The sequence below is a fragment of the Rhipicephalus microplus genome, chromosome 2 (genome assembly GCF_043290135.1).
Source record: "Rhipicephalus microplus isolate Deutch F79 chromosome 2, USDA_Rmic, whole genome shotgun sequence".
NCBI classification, from domain to species: Eukaryota; Metazoa; Arthropoda; class Arachnida; order Ixodida; family Ixodidae; genus Rhipicephalus; species Rhipicephalus microplus.
The window spans coordinates 137,731,297-137,746,782 of record NC_134701.1 but is presented as its reverse complement, the minus strand read 5'-3'; the positions used below and the strand labels follow the sequence as shown (position 1 = coordinate 137,746,782).

General features: G+C 46.7%; 1 protein-coding gene across 1 annotated transcript in view; it reads right to left on the bottom strand.

Moving 5' to 3' along the window:
• LOC119169735 (MAM and LDL-receptor class A domain-containing protein 1) overlaps positions 1-15,486 on the bottom strand; it is a 269,301-nt gene that overhangs the window by 49,304 nt on the left and 204,511 nt on the right. Inside the window, exons 54-55 of the mRNA XM_075886845.1 lie at positions 4,570-4,820; positions 49-280 (exon numbers count right to left, since the gene is read on the bottom strand). Of these exons, the coding sequence (XP_075742960.1) occupies positions 49-280; positions 4,570-4,820 (483 nt within the window). The remainder of the gene's footprint in view (positions 1-48; positions 281-4,569; positions 4,821-15,486) is intronic.

Here is a 15,486-nt window from a genome sequence, read left to right as displayed (position 1 = left end):
TCTTCCGGTTGCGCAAAAAAAAGCCCCAACACAAAATGAGTTTCTTACCATCTTTTGAACCTAGCGTGTGATCCAGCTGAACACCAGTCAAATTAGAAACCGTGGCACCTCGATGTCGATACCATTGCGCAGTGGTGAGGTCTCCTGCATTGTACCAGTTGCAGGTGTCTTCGTCGAAGGAGCAGCTTCCCGGTGGAGGGCACGGTGTGTGGCCCAGGCTGATATCGTCCACAGCTACTGCACTGCCGGGATTGCCAGAAGTTGCTGCGTCGAATACGACCTGCGCGGTAGAAGAAAAAACTTAAAAATGAGCGAAATGTTGTCACGCTGATCTCTGAAATCTTATTAACGAGACTCGTTGTTTTCCCTGCTAGCGTTGTTCAAGGGCTGTACATGGTAATACAGGCATGAATAGTTTTTTTTTTTCTAGGGCTCGACTAAAAACAACTTTGCTATTTAAAAAAAAAAGTTGCACCCGTTCCACGCTGTAAAAACTAGAAATACAGCGAAACAGAGCTAGACATTTGCGCGCCTCTGCTCACTTTTCGCTTGTGTTTGTCTGAGTAGAAGGTGATTCTTTGCCTGTTTCTGTTGGTGCTCTAAATACGCCCAAGTTTTCTGAAGGGAGGCTCACGTCGCATTCACTGAAGTTCCACGTCCGCTGTCTTCAGTACGTCCACATTTCGCTACAGTTTCACTTGCTCATACAGGCGAATTATCCCTTCGGTTATCATAGGAAGTATCTCGCTGGCAGTGAAATCTGCAATCTGTTAAGCGGCGTGAAAAGAGAACTTCTTTTCTGATGTAGTAGCATTACTTCTTACAATAATTTCATAGTGACTTGCCCTGTAGCGCCCTCTTCTAGTATAAAATGGCGATGACTTTACGTGCAGCACCCTCTCTAGGCCTATTTCGGTACTTTCGCCATAATTTCAAGCGAAGACAAGAGATGACCGGTGAAGGTCCGGACCTTTAAAATACGCCAAACTCAAGAGTGTCATTAAGCAAACCATTATACGACTTTTATCCAATACTTTTTGCTTGCTTGCTGAATCCTGAATTGTTGCAGGGCTTTTTTTTTGCAAGCAGTCCAGAACACAGCGTTAATCAAACGTGACAGAATATTCCTCTGAATAATAGTCAAGCAAAAACCCAAAGTACCAAATGGCGCATATGCCCATTGCTTCTTGCTTGAGAAGGAAGTTTTCTTTACAAGCGAATTTGTATGCTCATTGCCACGACCGCGGTGCAGTGGCTTCAGTGCTGCACTGCTGTCTCAAAATCGCGGGTTTGTTCCGGTGGCGGTGATTGCTTTTCGGTTGAGGCAGAACGCCATTGGGCATATCATCAATTAAGGTTACGGTAAAACCCAGGAGGTCAAAATTCGCTTATCCCTTCGTTTTAATTACTCAGATCTTGGTTTGGGCAGTGCGCTTTTGTCATCTGACGTAACACTGATCACTTGGCATCACAACGTGAGGCTCACTAAGAAGGGGAGGATTGCGTGACGCTGAGAACGACGATGGTGATTGGCTAACTAATGACAGGCACCCTAAGAAGTGGGAGCGTTATGTATTGTATAAAGAGTGAACAAAAGAGAGGCGCGTCAAGATGAGAGTAACGCTCAGTGGAATAATCCAGCTGTTTTGTGAGACGTAGATCAGTGTGTGCCTGAGGAGATTGTCATGAGGGGGGGGGGGGGGACTGTTTTGTGAATCTACACTTTCATAATTGCCAACATTGCTTAGGTGTAAAAAGCCACGTGACGTGAGCATCAGCTAGATATGACGCGAGAACGGCTATTTCGTCGTCTAGCCTGCCACAATGTTCGCGCAAGAGCGGCCGAAGCTAAGCGCCAACATAGGGGAAAAGTTCCATGACATAGAAGTACGATAACCTTGAAAAAGGAGGAGCATGAGCCTCACTGCTGGTTTGGAAGCAATAGTTGATGGTTTAGAGCACTAGGGTTGAGTGATATGCTCCAGCCACTTTTGAACACAATAGAAAGTGTTTCAATCGAGGCCCCAAAAGTTTGGGGCCCTGAAGCGATTTATGTATGCAGACTATAGATCAAGAAGTATCCTGAAGAGTTTTAGATAGAGTCTGCGGCTTAGTATTAGCTCTTCTGGAGTCTCACGCAAGCGTAATGACCTCCACGTTATTTCTTTGGGGCAAGTTTTAAAGAATTTGAAGTAATCTGTATCGTACTAGGTGAGTTTACAAAGCTCTCCCTGATGCTTCAGAAAATTTGTGTGCTTAGAAGAAATTGTGAACCCTTTAGAGCACTATACGCAATATACTGTGGGATAGACTTTAATTTATCCCTGTTGTAAAGAACAGAGCACAGTGTGTATAGAAAAAAAATGTTTAACGATTTACAGTATTTCATATTATGTGAAAGCATAAAGCCATCTTTTGTTACGTAGCTAAGCTTGCAGAGAACTGCCATTTCGGTGTAAATAGTGTGTTAAAAAAGTTTTAACGAGCCAGCCATCCCAATCAACTATGCGCAGCAGGTGGCGTTCAAGTTCAAGTGTGTGCTTAGAAAAAGTGGTTAGTGGTTAACGATTTAGAGCACTTGGTACTCTACAATGGGATAGCTGAAAGCCGTCACGTACATCCTCTGAGCACGGCGCCGTTGGAGCCCAGGATTGTTTTAAAGGCAAATTCTTTTCATGTCCACACGTGCCCTGGCTGCTAGCATGCGCTGACTCGAAGAGTCTCCAAACGTGCACTAGCTTCTCTTTAAGTTTTGTCAGCACATATACTTTGCAATGGTACGAGCCGCAACATGAAGCGTCACCCTCAGAGGCGTTTAGTTGCTCTTTATATCTTTTAAGATATCGTCACCAAATGCAGAATATGAAACGCACATTTCTTAGAGGTATTGATCGCGCAATGTAAGGAGACCACAGAAGGCATTTCTATACACCACAGCCTGCGGTAATACCAGGGCAGCATGTTTCAGCTTCCCTGGTTAATCTTATGTCCTGGATGCTACATTTGAGTGGTTCTTATAATAAATCAAAAAGGAGCTGAATTCTGACTGCCTATACTCCGTTTCATACATCAGGTGCAACGCTGCGGTTCAACATCAGGTGCAACCTTAAAAGCAGATGGGTCAGAGCAACCTTAAAAGCGTAATGGGTCCGAGCGTCAGCGACTCGGACCCATTACGTTGCTCTCCTGAACAAAGGGCGTCCCACCCTGCCCTCAAAGGAAGTGGCACTGACTTCGATGTACCCTAATTTAGACAAGCACGCGACGTCATCTCACGATGCCCTATGAAACACCGGGTTGGCACCATTTTAAAATTTGCTATTTTAAACTGAATACAGGCACTGCGCTCCCTCGGCAACTCGTGTTACACTGCTCACCTAATAATAAACCAACTTTAACACTTCGTGGCCTTTCGCTAATGAGTCTTGCCAACCATTCGCATTTGGCCGTTGTATTATGGTGTACTTTGATGCAAGATACCACGCTAACGACGTGCTCAGAAATATTTTGGCTCGCCATGCGCCAGACCCCTGTCATACGTTCCGAAAACGACAAGTGGCAATACGAGGGCTGTCAATGCGCCCAGAAGAACGAGTGTGCCCATAGCGATTGAGTCGATGGCAACGACAAAAAGTGAAGCCAGAGGCACGTATGAAGCCAGAGGCATGCCTTTTTCATTCGAAAATGCAGTTCAACAATGTCAATTTCGACTTCTTGAATGCACAGATCCGACCTATTAACTGGTGTTTCTGCATCGCAAACACTTGAAAGGGCTGTAAAGTTCAAGTTCTAAGCTCGCCAGGGCTGTCGCAAGCTGTCATATGCTGCTGCATGGTGCCGCAGCTGGGCAATACTAAGGTAAAACCACTAGTAGTGTAGTCATCTGAGCCTGTTGAGCCTGTACTTGCACCAAGGAGACGCATTTGTTCTCTTGTTATTTGGGCACCTTTAATTATAGTCCGACGAAGCCCTTGAAAGGTCTGAGCTGTCGTAAGCTGTCTTAAGCTGTCGTCGCTTGGTGATATTCAGGCGAAGCCACGTGTAAAAAGGGAGACGATGAGGAAACAAGTGATTAACAAGGATAAAAAGGGAAAATAGGATAATAAACTGGAACACTGAGAAACGGAAAAAAGCAGGTTAAGAGAGAAGAAAGTATTGATATAAAAAAAAGACAGCAAACAGAAAAAGGGAGAGAAAGAAATTAAGAAAAAAACAGAAAAGAGACAAAGACGGCTACACAGCACCACACTATCTTCAGTTTTCGGACTTCTACAGTGCAGTGTGCATCACTCCAGCTATAGTAGAATTAGAGCTTTGCGTCGTCGAGTTTGAAGTGTCGCCCAGGGTTAATGCGCAAATTCATAATACCGCCATTAGTTATTCTGTATGAAAACTCCAGTGCATAGGGTCTTTAAAACTGAAAAATCTGTGATAGCTTGTAAAGACACATTGGCGGTTTAAAGTGCTTGGCTCCCTATCCAAGTGGCACAGCAACTTTTCTTTCTCACAGGCTGCGTGTATACATGAACGGCATCACTCACGAAATGGTATACATCAGGAATCACTTGCCATGGGCGTTTTTTCTTGAGCAGGCAGGCTAACCGAGGCTGAGAACCACTGCTGTATCGAAGCCTCATATGCGGTGCCATACCAAAGAGACTTCTCTTGATCTTCGTCCACCACGCTGGTGACGTTCAGTCTTTCACTGGAGGTGCCCGAGATGAAGAACCAAAAGCGGAGACACCTGTGCTTGGCGGCGTCATACCATTTCAGGGGGCTGACCATGCGGCCACCGGGAGCCTTTGCCAGGGCGAAGTATCCTATAAAAGCGCAGGTGTCGGGTGGCAAAGCTAACACTTATTAGTGTATGGAAAGTGAATACTAGATCAGAGACAAAACATTTATGCATTATTGACTTGCTTTTAAAGACTGATTGATGTATATTGCTTTTATGTTAACAGATCTACATATAGTTGCATAAACTCTATTATGAAACTTTTTTGACGCTTATGAGAATTAAGGTTTCTATTTTAACAGCTTCGTAGGTTTCCGTAACCGTTTCTAGCATTCAAATTCCGTGGCAGAAAATCCGAAAGAAGATTGTAGAATTCCGGTGCTTATGGTCAGCCCGTGCAAATGTTGTTCACAGCGGCTTGAAATCGCGAGAGTTCCGAATAAAGTTAATCGCACTGAACCTCACAGCAGCTTAAAACTGAATTCCAAAGCTTGTCACACTTACTACAATATTTTTCTGTTTGAAAGAAAATGTTTCAGAGGAAAAATGCTGCAGAGAAAAATGTTCCAGAGAAAAAGAAGACTTGGAACTGAGCTATAGAGGACATGGTCGGTATATTTTCACTGCATGAGAGATCATTGGCTCTGCCACACCAAACAAGGATACAAGCTGCTTGTTGTGTGTTTTATGTGAGTCTATTCAAATTAATCAATTATTTATATTGGGTGGGGGGTTGCGCATTTGTTGAACTGGGTGCATCATTTTTAAGCGTGTTGAGTGTCATTGTTATTTTTTTGTAAGAACCTCGACGGTTGCATATTTCAAAATGGCTGGCCCACTCGGCGTGGCCACCCCACCTTGACCTGGTAAATGCTCTTCAGAAAAGTGTCCTCAGCCAGGGCCTACCCCCTGAAGAAAAATCTGAGTGATTATTTTTGTTTTCTAGCAGTAGGGTCTTTTGTGTTTCTTCTTGATCTATTGTCCTTTATATTGCTTTTTTCATCTTCAGCTATCTTTTTATTTCCCTCCCGAAAGACGAGGCAGACGGCACGCCCGTACATTCAAAATAAGTCCGAAGTGGGTGCTGCAGATGAAGTCTATGTAGTAATAAGTAAAAGTGGGTTCTTCATGTCATTACCGCAAGAGCTTAAAGGGCCACTCACTAGGTTTGACCATTTTGGGCTAAAAAGCGCAATGTTTAGATGGGGCACTCACGATCACAACGGCCGAAATTTGGAACGCTATGCGCACCGCGGAAAAGGTTTGAATTTCAATATGAATGCTGCTCCCTCTTCTTTTCGCCGGCGCGCGACCATAGAATGAGGGCATGACGTACGTGCATGACTTGCTCTAGGTAAATGGCATTGCAGTGACGTTGGTCCTATACATAGACGACTGTGCTTCGACGTTGCCAACAGTGGCACGTGACATGGCGAAAATTATTTAACACGACATGCGTAGTTTATAAAATTTCTTGCTTGAAGAGAATAAAAGCTGAGACCAAAAGAATCGGCAGATCCAACTTACAGTGGTAATGAATGATATGTGAAGCACGAATACGAAAGGTTGATATGTCACTTTAAAATCAGCGCAACGTTATGAGCTGGAGGTAAACGATGCCGTACATAACTTCCGTATCATGATTATCCTGTTTGGATGTGTCGTTGACCTTCGTCATCAATTCACGTCAAGTGATACCAAATTCGGTATAAGTGGAACTAGCGAAACGGCCACGAGCACGCTATTAGAATGGTATGTTGTCCAGTTCTTACATGAGACGCATGTCAGGATTATCATGTTCGCACCAGTCATATTGATACACAACAGCCGGCACAGCAAGAAAGAGAAAGACGACGTTGGTGGCTGGCTGTTGATGAACTGTCGCCATCTTGTTCGCCGAGCACGGTGGATCGTATTTAATTTAATAAATAAGTTACCCGTAACATTGTTGGTGGAGGTGGACGACTGCCGTACTTCGATGGAGACGCGCAGCGGTCGCAACACCGGGGACTCTTCGGCTACTTCAACTGCCAGTGCCTCATTCCCACCGGTCTCTCGATCCGAGTCGACAACCTACGTCACCCTGCCACCCCTGCGTTATCCTGGAACTTTCTCCGCTGACGGTACCATCGACGTTGACTCCTGGCTGTACCGGTACGAGCAAGTCAGTACTACCCACCGCTGGGTTCCCACGCTCATGCTCGCCAATGTTGTGTTCTACCTCGACGGCACGCCGCGGACATGGTTCGGAACCAACGAAGCCAAAATTACAAGCTGGGATCTTTTCAAATCGAAGATCCGTGATCTTTTCGGCGATTCATCTGGTCGTCAGCTCGCTGCCAAGAAGACTCTCACCACTAGCGCTCAGACGTCTACTGAATCGTACGTCCCATATTCTTGACGTCTTGGTGCTTTGTAGCAAGGTCGACCAGCGCATGTCACAAGAAGAAAAAGTTAATCACGTCCTCAAAGGGATTGCTGACGATGCCTTCAATCTGCCGGTTTTTAATAATGTCCCGAGCATCGACACGATCCTGACAGAATGCAGCCGTCTGGAACAGCGTGATGGCGCCGCGTCAGCCACGGCATCACGCGCCAGCCGAACAGCTGCTACTTCCTCTTGTGATGACGCCGTCCGCCCAGTTCCCCGATGTGACAACCTCACCCGCATCATTCGTCGCGAGGTCGAGGCAGCCCAACCAGTAGCTACTCCATTTCCAACGCCTTATCCTTCACCGACCACTATCTCACTGATACAAGCCGTCGTTCGTCAAGAATTATCGAACGTCGGCCTACACCCCATTCAACCAGTCTACTCTGCCGAGCCTTTTTATCGTCATCCCTCCGCTCCTCGATTTGGTTCCAACTACTCTCGACAGCGCATTTCATCCGAATGGCGTACATTGGACGACAAGCCCATATGCTTCAACTGCCAACGTGTCGGTCATATTGCTCGCCACTGCTGCGATCCCTGGGCTCCGCCGGCACACTATGGGCCTCCTACCCAGGCCACTTCTGTCCACCAGTCGTCCCCGACATTTGATTTTGATTCCCCTATGTCGACCACATCCTCTGATTCTGCCGCAACTCTGACGAGACCTCTCTACGCCCGCTCTCCATCCCCTGCTCGCCGTCAATCTCCTTCGCCCCCACAACACTGTCCTGCCTCTCCAACCTATTCGCAGCGCCCCCGACCGGAAAACTAGGCAGTGCAGCTTCTGGAGGTGAAGCTGCATTGATGACGACCTCTGCAAGAAATCCTCGAGTAACATTACCGACCACCCGGAATCTGTTGAACGTTACTTTAGACAAAATACCTGTGCGCGCGTTAATCGATACCGGCACGCATGTGTCCATAATGACTGCTGCTCTTCGTCGCCGCCTAAAGAAAATTATCACACCCGCCTTGAACCGAGCCGTTCGAGTCATCGACGGGGGAACTGCCGCGATTATTGGCATGTGCTCTGCCCATGTGACTATCACCGATAGAAGCACTGCTTTTCTTTTTACCGTTATAGAAAATCGCCCTCATGAAGTAATTTTAGGCATATATTTTCTAACCGCTCACTCGGCTTTTATAGATTGTTCAGCCGGCTGTCTTGACCTTGAAGTGCCTCTACTTTCTGATCTGACCAACCCATCCCAAAGTCACCTTTGCTGCATTGATTTCGCACGCCTTCCGCTTAACTGTGTCACACATATCGACCTCTTCTCTACACCACCTGTACCTGACGGTGAATACATGGTGGCACCAATTCATGCCGTCATGCTTCGCATGGCGTCGCTGTTCCGCACACCATTTTGACAATCGTTGAAAACCGCACATGCCTTCCTATTGTCAATTTCGCCCTCACTGCCCAAATTCTTCCACAAGGTATCTCCCTGGCCGAAATTACTGCTCTACAAGACCATACGGTGGAACCCTTCAGAGTGGATGATTGCTGCACCTCAGACAATGAACCAAATCTATCACGTTCATCGGGCGTCGACGTTGACCACATGGTGCCATCAGACCTCGCTCCTGATAAAGCGGAAGCCCTTCGTCACGTCCTGGAGTTATAGTGACATTTTCGACTCCACCAGCACGGCTTTAAGCCGAACGAGTGTTGTTACTCATCGCATCAATACTGGTGATGCGAGCCCCATTCACCGACGTCCATACCGTGTTTCCGCGTCCGAGCGCACAGTCATACAACGGGAAGTCAAAAAGATGCTTGCAAAAGACATAATCGAACCCTATTGTAGCCCCTGGGCTTCTCTTGTCGTCCTGATCAGTAAGAAGAATGGCACATGGCGCTTTTGTGTAGATTATAGGCTTCTCAACAAAATTACGAAGAAATATGTTTACCCGTTGCCTAGAATCGACGATGCTTTAGACAGCCTTTACGATGCTACGTTTTTTCCGCTATCGACCTTCGATCTGGCTATTAGCCGATCGCTGTGCGCGAGATGAACCGTGAGAAAACCGCATTCGTCACTCCTGACGGGCTTTATCACTTCAAAGTTATGCCCTTTGGTCTCTGTAATGCGCCGACCACATTCTAAAGAATGATGGACTCATTGCTCCAAGGGTTTAAATGGTCAACCTGCTTATCTTATGTAGACGACGTTATCGTTTTCTCGCGCACATTCGACTCCCATCCCAAGCGTTTATTGGCGATTCTTGAAGTTTTTCGTCGAACCTGACTTCAACTGAACTCGTCGAAATGCCACTTAGCTCGTCGTAAATTAACCGTACTTGGCCACATCGTCGATGACGCAGGAGTCCCCCCAGATCCCGAAAAAATTAACGCCGTCACAAACTTTCCTGTTCCGAAGTCAACAAAGGACGTTCGCAGTTTTGTGGGTTTGTGCTCCTACATTCGACGGTTTGTTAAGGGCTTCGCCATCATTGCACGCTCACTCCCAAACCTCCTGAAGAAGGGCACCCCGTTTTTCTGGGGCGCTGATCAAGCCTCACCTTTTTCCTAGCTCACGACGCTCCTCACAACACCGCCGATTTTAGCTCATTTCGATCCATCAGATCCAACCGAGGTTCGAACTGAGGCTAGTGGGCATGGCTTCGGGGAACTGCTATTGCAACACCAACGCGAACATGACCGTGTTATAGCATATGCAAGCCGACTGATATCTACAGCCGAGCGCAACTATTCAATCACGAAGCATGAGTGTCTCGCTCTTGTGTGGGCAGTCGCCAAGTTTCGCCCATACTTATATGGGCGTCCATTCCGGGTAGTAACCGACCACCACGCGCTCTGCTGGCTGGTCTCACTCAAGGATCCCACAGGACGCCTCGCTTGTTGGTCCCTCCGATTACAAGAATACACGTTCACCGTATCGTACAAAACAGGGTGGCCACATGAAGATGCGCATTGTTTATCACGCTACCCTGTGGAAGAGGCTGCCCATACTGACAACCTTCCAGACCTTCTGTCTGTGACGCAGCTACTCAACCTTGGCCACGAACAACGCCGGAATGCTTCCCTGCGAACCATCATTGACAAGCTTGAGTCAATGCCTCACGACGCATTCCTACAAATGTTCCTGGTAAAGGCGGCATCCAGTATCGCTGGAAGCTCGATCCTAATGGCCATGATTTGCTCCCCGTCATACCAGCACATCTTCGTGCGACTGTTCTCAACCAACTTCATGACGCTCCTTTGGCGAGCCACTTGGGCGTCTCTCGCACATACGACCGTGTACGTCGTCGTTTCTTTTGGCCTGGTCTTGCCCGCTCTGTTCGACGCTACGTCGCCGCTTGTGAGCCCTGCCAGCGCCGCAAAAACCCATCTTCCCTACCAGCTGGATTCCTTCAGCTAATCGACATTCCCATTGAACCTTTTTTTTTCGAGTTGGCCTCGATCTGCTTGGCCCATTCCCAATCTCCAGCTCAGGCAACAAATGGATCGCTGTCACCACTGACTACGCGACACGGTACGCCATCACACGAGCATTTCCGACGAGTTGTGCAACCGATGTGGCGGACTTTCTGGTATATGGTATTATTTTAGTACACGAAGCTCCACGCCAACTTCTCACTGACCGGGGCCGGACCTTTCTATCAGCTGTCGTTGATGAAATCCTGCGCTCTTGCTCTGCCAAGCACAAGTTTGTCACTTCATACCGTCTGCAAACAAATGGTCTTACGGAGAGCCTCAACCACAATATAACCGACATGCTTTCTAAATACGTAGCGGCCGACTTCATGACTGGGACGTTCATTTTCCATTTGTGACGTTCGCATATAATTCGTCACGTTACGACACTGCCGGCTATTCACCATTCTATCTTCTATACAGCCGAGAACCCGCCCTACCATTTGACACCTTGCTGCCCTCAGTCACTAAGTATGCTGGCGGAGCCATCGCGCGAGCTGACCACGCACGCCAACTCGCCCGCAGCCACCTGCAGGCCTTACAGGAGCACCAAAGGCAGCTTTACGATTCCCACAACCGAAACCTGCACTTTTCACCGGGTTTTCTTGTTCTTCTCTGGTCCCCCACTCGGCGTGTAGGCTTTCTGAAAAAACTGCTGTCACGCTACACTGGACCATACCGCGTCGTTCGCCAGGTGACTGACGTCACATACGAGATCGTTCCAGCCGATTCAACGTCATCATCGTCACCTTCGAGTGACATCGTGCACATAGCTCGACTCAAGCCTTATCGCCCTCCTTCTACCGCATCCGAGTTGCTCAAGCACCGAGACTGTGCTCCTACCACCGGGGGGTTAGGATACACAACAGCCAGCACAGCAAGAAAGAGAAAGACGACGTTGGTGGCTGGTTGTTGATGAACTGTCGCTATCTTGTTCGCCGAGCACGGTGCATCGTATTTAATTTAATAAATAAGTCACCCGTAACATTATAGTTTGTCATCATTTGACGCCACTTAACACATTTGTATATGTGGGCCTGGCAAAACGGTCACGAGCACATCATGAAGCACCCAATATACTCAAATGTAGCGTTGATGCGCGCGGACGCTGTGCACAGCGATGCTACGTTAACAAAACGCTAGCACTCTAAAGTCTGACGCCAGCCGCGCATGACGCAACCAGCGTTTGTCGGCGAGGCCCAATGGTAACCGGCGTGAAATTCGCGCTGATGCGTTACCCAGACAACACTGCGTCTTCCTATTTTCATGATGGAGGGACACCGGACGCGCTGAAACGTGCATTTGCCAAAGCAACGCAGCGCAGCGCACGTCTGCGAGTATATGGAAACCGGCGCGTGCCGTCGCAACGCCAGCGTGATGCGACGAAATGAACGCCGGCGAGCACGCGCACCGCCTCACGTCGAAATGTATTGGCGCCTTGACTGTGGCATGTAGTCATGTTGTCACATGACACGCATATCATGATTATCATGTTTGCAGCAGTCACATACCTTCGTCATCCATTGGCGTTGCAAAATACCGAGTTTGGTACATGTCAAGCTAGCGAAACAGCCGCGAGCGCATCATGAGTGTAGCATGTAGTCATGCTGTTACATGAGATGCATTTAAATTTTATCATGTTTGCACCAGTGTCATACCTTCGTCGTCCATTCATGTCCCGTAGTACTAAATTTGCTATAAGTGAAGCTAGCGAAACGGCCGCCAGCGCATAGTGAGAGTGGCAGGTAGTCATGCTGTTACAGGACATGCATCTCACGATTATCATGTTTGCACCCGTCACGTACCTTTGTTATCCATTCACGTACCGTAACACCAAATATGGTATATGTGACGCTAGCGAAACGGCCACGAGTGCATCTTGAGCATGGCATGTAATCATGTTGTTTGATGACACGCATGTGATGCTTTTTATGTTAGGGTCTGTCACTTCTGTTCGGGATGCAATCATGTCATACCTTACCAGTTTTCCAACATGCCATGTGAACGAAACTATTGCAAGAGCTGGAGGACCATGAAATGTAAATCATGACTTTCATGACATACATGTCATGATTTTCATGTTACGAGTAGTCAAACACGTTATTCATACAGTCATGGTATGCCATATCAAGTTTGGCATCGATACCATTATCGAAATGGCCAGGGAAGCTGAAAGTCCTAGGCTGATAGATAGATAGATAGATAGATAGATAGATAGAAGATAGATAGATAGATAGATAGATAGATAGATAGATAGATAGATAGATACGCTCAAAGTCGCCGAAGTTCACTAAAAATTCTTCGCGTTAAAAAAATTGCAGATATCACGTACAGTGGTTATCGATGATATGCGAAGCACGAATGAGAAATGTTGACAGGTCCCGATAAAGACAGCACACCGTCACGAGGTGGAGGTAAATGATGCCGTACATGATTTCTGTGTCATGATTATCATGTTTAGCTGTGTCGTTTACCTTTGTCATCTATTCACCTCACGTGATACCAAATTGAGTAAATGTGGAACTAGCCAAACGGCCGTGACCGCGCTATGAGCGTGGTATGTTGTCATGTTCTTACATGACAAACGTGCCAGGATTATCATGTTTGCATCAGTCATATGTTTCGTCATTTATTGACATCACGTTACACCAAATTTGGTATATTTAGAGCTAGCAAAACAGCCACGAGCGCATCATGAAGGACGCAATATACTCCAATGTAGCGTAGACGCGCGCGCACGCTTGGTGCACAGCGACGCCACGTTAGCAAAATGCGAGCACTCTATAGTCTGATGCCAGGCGCGGACCGACGGCAACCGGCGCGAAATGCGATATGCTGCAATTCGCGCTGATGCATTACCCATACAACATTGCATCTCCCTCTTTTTGTGGCGGAGAGATGCAGGACGCGCTGAAACGTGCATTCGTCATACTTTCGTCATCTATCGGTATCATGTAATACCAAATTTTGGATATGTGAAGCTTGCGAAATGGCCGCGAGTGCATCATCAGTGTGGCATGTAGTCATGTTACATCACACGCATGTTGTGATTATCATGTTTGGATGTGTCATGTACCTATGTCGTCCGTTCGCGTAGCGTAATAACAAGTTTGGTACATTCACGCGAAGGTAGCGAAACGGGCGCGAGCGCATCATGAGTGTGGCATGTAGTCATGTTGTTACACCACACGCATCTCATGTTTATCATGTTTGCACCAGTGCCATACTTTCGTCATCCATTCATGTCCCGTATTACCAAAATTGGTATTAGTGAAGCTAGCGAAACGGCTGCCAGCGCATCATGAGCGTGGCATGTAGTCTAGTTGTTACGTGACACGCATGTCATGATTTTTATGTTAGGGTCCATCGCTTGTTTTCGCCATGCAATCTTACCATACCACACCGGTTTTGCAACATGCCATGTGAACGAAACGTTCGCAAGTGCTGAAATACCATGAAATGTAAATCATGACATTCATGATATACATCTCACGATTTTCATGTTATGAGTAGTCAAATTTGTTCTTCATACTGTCATGGTATGCCATACCAAGTTTGGTATTGATACCATTATCGAAATGGCTAGGGAAGCTAAAAGTCGTAGGCGGCTAGACGGAAGGACGGGCGCATGGATGGATAGATAGATAGATGAATGGATAAATAGATAGATAGATAGATAGATAGATAGATAGATAGATAGATAGATAGATAGATAGATAGATAGATAGATAGACAGATAGATAGACAGATAGGCCCAAGATCGCCAAAGTGCGCTAACAAACGCTTTGCATTGATTATTGAGATGCAATAAGGGAATGTGCTCGTCTTTTTTACCATAATTTCCCGTGATATGAAGGGCGTTTTGTGCCGGCGCCTTGCTATGCTTTCGAATCACCGTGGTCAGTGCATCGAGCAGACGACAGCCATGTAAGCGACATTAACGCTCCTACGCGTTCAAGCACTCATTGTGCACTTCTAGTCTACCACCTCTCAGCCAGCGTTTCTAAGCTATCCTGGAGAAACACGCAGTAGATCATACAATAGTGCTGGCCAACAGGCTGGTAAAGAAAACAACGCCGTTTGCGTGCTGAGGGGTAGGCCTTGTTCAGACACGTCATGCGCACGTAACCACTTGGTTAGATGTAGGTAGGGAAGAGATTTGGCAACCGAAGGCTACGCGGATGAGCAGTAAGGGTTTCTAGATCGCCTTCTTTCAACTTCGTTTCGTGCTGCTTAAGAAGAAAACAGTTTTCTCAGCTTGTAATATTAAAAATTTGGCAGATCCCACATACCTGGGAATCAACCTTTTGCGAAGCATGCGTAAAGAAGGTGACTGCGTTGTAATTTTTTATTGAGCGACACGTCATGAAATGATGCCAGATATATGTACAAATGTTGCAAGCACAGACGTGGGTTGAACAGTTGCAGATGTTCATATAACCAGTTGTTTGCACTCGCACAACAAGTTATATTCCGTCTGAAACCGAATGCGATTGAGTTCCGTGAACTGATTCGATGGCAGATGTCATTTTTATCAAATTACATTATATATGCTGTCAGACAGCAAAGGAATGACATTATTAACGAATGTCGTTCGTTGTAAATGACATTAAATTTGCCATGTGAAAGGAGTATAAGGCCCAGGATATGAATCCATCTTTCCGCCAGAGTACACTAGTGAGGGCAGGAGATGACATGCGCGTATTTTAAATGCGAAGCATTCCTTTGCGAAGTTCGGTGACTTTGAGAGTATCTATCTATCTATCCATCTATCTAGTTGCCTACGGCTTTTAGCTCTCCTGGCCGTTTCGATAATGATATTGATACTAAACTTGGTATGACATAGCATGACTGTATGAAGAACACATCTGACTA